The sequence below is a fragment of the Squalius cephalus genome (assembly GCF_949319135.1).
Source record: "Squalius cephalus genome assembly, chromosome: 9".
Lineage (NCBI taxonomy): Eukaryota > Metazoa > Chordata > Actinopteri > Cypriniformes > Leuciscidae > Squalius > Squalius cephalus.
In genome coordinates this window covers 6,801,907-6,808,013 of record NC_137130.1, presented here as the reverse complement: position 1 = coordinate 6,808,013, position 6,107 = coordinate 6,801,907, and the positions used below count along the sequence as shown (strand labels likewise).

The following is a 6,107-nucleotide window of genomic DNA, read 5'->3' as shown; positions in this document are numbered from 1 at the left end:
AAAATACAAAAACTCCTCGGCAGTCATCATGAAGCGGAATTATGCTTCAGGAAGCCAGAAAATAATGAAGAGAAAGGAAGAGGAGGATAAGAAAAAACAAGATAGTGGTAAGTAGGGGTGTAACGATACACGTATTCGTATTGAACCGTTCGGTACGAGGCTTTCGGTTCGGTGTTCGGTACGCATTTTCAAACCGAACGGTTCGTTGGATCATTATTCCTGCCGACCAAAATTTAGTTATTTCAAATGTAGGCGCGTTGCGCGTGGCAAGCGCGCTCATAATGTAGAGACGCCGGCGCGACCACAACATTGCCCAACATCAAATGGCAAACGTAATGTAAGCGGAACGAAACTGAGCTACTCGTTATTATTGTGTGGTTGACGGACCGTTGTTTATCAGTTTGGACCAGTGCAGCGCGAGCCGATCGTGATCATGCGACACTGTTACTACACAGCGCTAATAAGAGATCCAGTAAAGAAAGCATTTGAATTCGCCACAGAAGTAATAACATCGCTGCGAGATCTAGTGAGAAACATTCACATAGTTTGGCAGGAATAGTAGGCTATAATGCCTTCAAGTAACATTACGTCGGTTTTATTTTGACATTATGAATACAATGCAAATGTTAATCTCAACTAAAATAAACATTTGTTTATAACTACTAGGCTACAATACATAAATACAATTACATTTATTTTTTTCCAAGGAGCTGTTTTGTTTTATATGCTCCTAAGAAGAGTCAATTATAGCTCCAGAATTGCTCAAAGTAAAAAGAAATCATATTTTATGATGCTAGTTTTAATTAAAAAAAGAAGAAAAATAAAAAAATCAAGGAAATTGGCATTTCTTTCTTTTTGCTGTATCGAAAACATACCAAACCGTAACACGTGTATCGTATTGAACCGAACCGTGAATTTTGTTACACCCCTAAAATAGCTCCACTTGTCTTGTACAAATGGTGTAATTTTGCAGCAGGTAGGCTAGAAAAAATATGTTTTTTCAAATGCTGCTTGTAACAAACAGTGCAACTTTTTTTTTCGAACGGATGGAATATGGTTACATATTATAATATGTTTTTTTTGGGGGGGGCCTCCATGTACATTTTGCTTGGGGCCCCCAAATTCCTTCAAACGGCCCTGAACACTAACACACGCAATTATGCCAAAATGTCCGTTTTGTTGAGTATCCTCATAAAAGCAGTCTTAAATGAAAGTAAAGAGCGTGTGATATCTATCTCTGTCAGCAGCGGCAGGTCTTAAAGTGACAGCAGCCACTAATGCTTTCTGCCATTAATGTTAATCAAAGAACAAAGGGAACAGAGAAAATCACTTATGCAGTGCAAACTTGTTTGAATACTTTATTCAATTTCTGTATATTTCCTACCTGTTAGACAGGTTGGAAGGGCACAGGTAAATATGACATTTATTACAATGGGTTTATGTGAGGATTGTTTTTAAGTTCACTTAAATTAAAAGTTGTTATTTTTTAAGCCTAATTTTTCGTTGAAGTGTCATCTGTATTAGTATCAGTGATACTGGCCTTTATTCATAAAAATATGCCATTTTAAGTATTTTTCGTGTTTCTTTTTATTGGATATTATGTATTTATTTATGTTGAGATCTGTGCAGTGTATTTAGCCTGCCTCTGCCATCCAGCACCCCCACAACATTTACTACTGCTGATGGCAAAAAGACAAAATTAAACACTAAACATAGCCTAAATGTGTATGACAGGCTTTATGCATTTGCTTTTGGGGGTGGTGTAGATTTTTCTTCAGTTTAATAAGACGTTTTTATTATTATTACATTGTTTTTACATTGAAATGACTTATCACTTAACCTCAGAGCTCCTGAAGGTCCGTCTTAATGTGTTCTTTGTGTTTATCTGTAACAATCAATTTTCACTACTAGTCAATATGATGAAATAAAATGTGCTTTTTACCACTGTTCTGCATGCCCACCCTGCGGTCCACAATATAACAAGTATTCATAAAACACAAGCCTGTGGATATGCATCAGTAGGTTGAAAAACAGGTGTGAAGGAACGCAAGTTGTGGTTTTAATTATAATTTTTTTTTTAAATGACATCTTATTATCCTGCAAACAACTTCCAAGATGACAGACTAATCATAAGCAGATGGTTTTCTGCATTGGATTCAAGGGCCACATGAGCCAACTCAGTGTCTTGTATTAAATCAGCACAGATTTCATTCTAGATGGGCCATTTCAATTTTGCACAAAGATTTGTAGATGTACATGCTCTCTGAAGGCCTCTATGGTCCTTCCAATTGTACACAAGTAGCTGAGTGTTTTGTTGTGATGTGGAGAATGGCTGGATCTCTGCATCTGACAGCAGTATTCTTCAGTTTCAGCATGCCTGCTGTCTGCAGAGCAGAAGGTTCTGACAAGCCTTTCCTCAGGATCCACTTCAGGTTTAAACACACTATTCCTTTATAAATCTAAATACATTTTCTATGGTTTAGTTCCGGACAAAAAGCATTATAGATTTTAATAACAAATAAAAATAAAGTGCTTTTGTATTATAGAGTGCTTTACTAATTTTCCCATCTAAAAAAAAAGAGCAGAATTTTAATGCTCTCTATTAAGATTACAATAAAACGAAGAAAAAAACTCTAATAGGCCTATGTCTATATGCTCTCATAAACGGGTTACGATAAAAGCTGCTCGCTTAAATATATAAATTATTGTAATTTTTCTTAAACGTGGTGTCAGTTACATCATTAAAAAATACATGACTACAAATATTTTTTCTTTCGTTTCTCCAAGGCAAACAACAACATTTTTATTTTTTTTATTGTATTTTGTTGTGTTGTGTCATTTACAAATTATTATAAATAATTACTTGCAATGTGCAATTCGTACATCTCAAACAACGCAATGAAAATATGTTAATCTTTAAATAAAATATTTAAATATGTAAATATTAGTTGATTTTTATTAAAATATTTAAATTTAAATATGCGTTTCCTTTAACTACAGCAAACAATGATAAAACTTTACATGAACCGATCTGAGCGTCGGGAGGAATTTAAGAAAAATGGTGAAAATTATTTTTTTTCCTTTACATTTAAGAAAAAATAATTTCACGTGCATTGTTGATATTTGAATAGATTTTTCTCTGAACACACTGTATGTGAAGCTATACACAATCTACGTTTACAGGTCAGTTTTATTACAAGCAGATAAAGCTCCAGTGAGATGTTGGTCTAGACAATTGGTTGCGAATACACACTGTAAAATTGTCAAGATTCTTGTTCAGATTGTCCTATTTATCTCGTATTTATATTTAGCCTATGACACATTTATTTAAAAATGATTAGCGAAAGGTTACAAAAGTAGTCTAAATGCTATTATCTTCTTTTGCAATCGAAATCTCTTAAAATAATAATAAAAATACTTTATAAAAGCGATTGATTGTATTATTGTTATGAAGTAAGGCTAAGACAGGTGTTTTGGACTTTGACCACCCATGTTCCAGACGACTAATTCAATTACAAGACGCAAATACTTCAGAACGTCCAGTTGGTGCAGTAAATATTAGTCCACTGCTTGAACCGAATAGGAAACAGCTTAAGATAACTTTATGATTGCGGTGACACGTGCTCTGAGCATCAACCGATGCCGTGAAGTGCTTTTGAAATGGCAGAGTTATTAGGAGGAGGCACGCGTCCTAATGAGCTCCTTTTCAGACCTGTTGAATAGAGACAAGCACCCTGCGGCGAGACCTGGAGCTATTTAATGGCCATTACGCACAGGGCTACCCAGTTTACGCACGGTAGTTGAAGCTCTCCTCTAATCTCATACGCGCTGTTTTAGTGACATCTGAGAAAAAAAGGGGGGAAATGGAAGACATATTTTTTGATTTTGATCAAGATGCTGCCACAGACTTTCCCTTCTGGGGCCAAATGGACCCTAACTCTCAGTTCCAGTCTCAGATGGACACGCTGCTCTTTGACTGCAGCGCAATGACAGGTCAGCTGTCCCCCTGGTCCTCTTTCGGGTGCCAGTCCGTGTTCCCAGAGGCTCAGCTGACCTTCACGGACTTAGACTCGCAGTCTCCGCAGCTGGAGGCCGGTGCTGAAGTGGACAGCTCCTCAGTCGACGATCCCCATGAGATCAGTAATCGCAGACAGCGGCGCTTGACGTCCCATCATCCGTACAAGGTGCAGCGCCACGCCGCCAACATCCGGGAGAGGAAGAGGATGCTCAGCATCAATTCTGGATTTGAGGAGCTGCGCTGCCACGTGCCCACGTTCCCCTACGAGAAACGGCTCTCCAAAATAGACACGTTAAGACTGGCCATTGCTTACATCGCCCTGCTCAGAGAAATCCTCATGTCAGGCTGTGACCCCAAGTCGTATGTGGATGAATGCATGAAGAACGGCTATAAGAATCAGACCAATGCCATCTGGAACACAAGTGGTAAGGTGACAGTTTGAGTTCATTAAATATATATAACATTTAGTTTAAATTACAAATTAAAATTCATATTAATTTTTAAATTAAAATTTTCACTCAAATGTTGTATATATATATATATATATATATATATATATATACACATACATACAATGCGACCAGAATAACTCAAACATGAATCATAATTTAAATCATAATTTATTAATCATATACATAGACAGACAGACAGATAAGATATATGTTTTAGGGCTCCGGTAAAATGCACATTTGTTCATTTTGCTGTGCAAATCAAATACTTTCCAGCATCCATAAAAAATAAATAAACATTAACTAAATAATTCAGTCCCTTCTTGGTTTGGAAAAACCTCTTTGATCATTTTTAAAACATGACAGGAAAATTGGAGCAAACATTTGTGCAGTTATTGCAGCAATTGTATTCATTTAAACCAGCATTTTAAAGTTAGGAACAGACTGGATATTTAGCAACATGCACAAATTGTTTCCCTCCTCTGGTTTGTGGGGCATATGAGGTAAATGACTTGTTTATTAGGAGTGCATATGCAAATACATCCTCAATAAGGCTCATGTCACTCCAACAGGCGTTGTTTTACATGATTAAACAGTTCCCATTGTTTATGTTGACTGTGCAGTTTATTCCCAGCTGTCTGTTTTCAAAAACTTCCTTTTCTAAGACACAAGTATTTTCACTGAGCTGAAAGGGAGCTGTGTACTTTAGTTAACCACATCCCAGGGTTCCAGCTCTTCAAGGGGGAGGGTTTTAATGAATAAGTGTGCCTTTGTTAGCCTTAGACCAGCGACTTGTTAAATGGTCATTAAAATGTATCTAAAGCCTCATGTTTGCTCTGCTTTTGTGTTCTCCAACTCCAGATCTGACAGCTCGGCTCTCTTGGATAAAGTGGGATTAACTGCACTGTGGGCCGGGAAGAGAGATGCCGCCTCTCCCTCCTTTCTCACGCTCCTCTTCAAAGCTGGCATGGCACGACGACACCACGACATCTGCAGACTTCTCACCGTGTTACACCTCCTGGCACTCGGGACACTTTTTATATTCTAATTTGTTGTGGGTTACAATCAGACCCCTTTTGCTCATCCAGACGGTCGTTGTTTGTTGTAAATGAGGCCTTATTAGGACAAAGCCGTGGCACTTGTCCTTGTGTGCAAGATGAGAGAATGGCAAATCGGCAAAAGTTCAATTTTTTGTGTGGATAAAAAGAGCTTTGCTGCTGAAAGCAAATGTGTTGAAGGGTTTGGCCTGACAACCACATTCAGATTTTAAATAAGTGACATTTTGCACCTTGAAATTATTTTGAGCAAACGCAGGTAGTTTATCACAACAATATTTATTTGTTAATGTATAATTTTTATTTATTAAAAATGTTCTTTTTAAGTCTTTCTTTTGAACTTTCAGTGACTTTTATGTGCTATGTATTAAAAATATGTATATATAAATACAAGATAGGCCTATATAAATGCTTGTCTTTAACTTCACTGGTCTTTCTGATTACTCTGTGATTTAAAAAGCAAATTAAAAAACTTTATTTGCCATGTTTAATCAAATCAGAACAATTTTAACCCCCTTCTATATCTTAGAAAATATTTCCCCTGAAAAGGTACATTAGTATCCTAACTTACAGTAACCGTACCTT

General features: G+C 36.9%; 1 protein-coding gene across 2 annotated transcripts; it reads left to right on the top strand.

Moving 5' to 3' along the window:
• Positions 1-3,478: 3,478 nt before the first annotated feature.
• LOC307165101 (protein Fer3) lies at positions 3,479-5,658 on the top strand. 2 transcript variants are annotated; one of them, XM_079882401.1, is made up of 2 exons: positions 3,479-4,448; positions 5,329-5,658. In XM_079882401.1, exons 1-2 carry the CDS (start codon positions 3,864-3,866, stop codon positions 5,332-5,334), a joined length of 591 nt encoding a protein of 196 aa, XP_079738527.1. In that variant the 5' UTR covers positions 3,479-3,863; the 3' UTR covers positions 5,335-5,658. The 2 variants fall into 2 exon arrangements, with proteins under 2 accessions (XP_079738527.1, XP_079738526.1); XM_079882400.1 differs by having other exon boundaries at positions 3,479-4,443; positions 5,329-5,655.
• Positions 5,659-6,107: the final 449 nt, after the last annotated feature.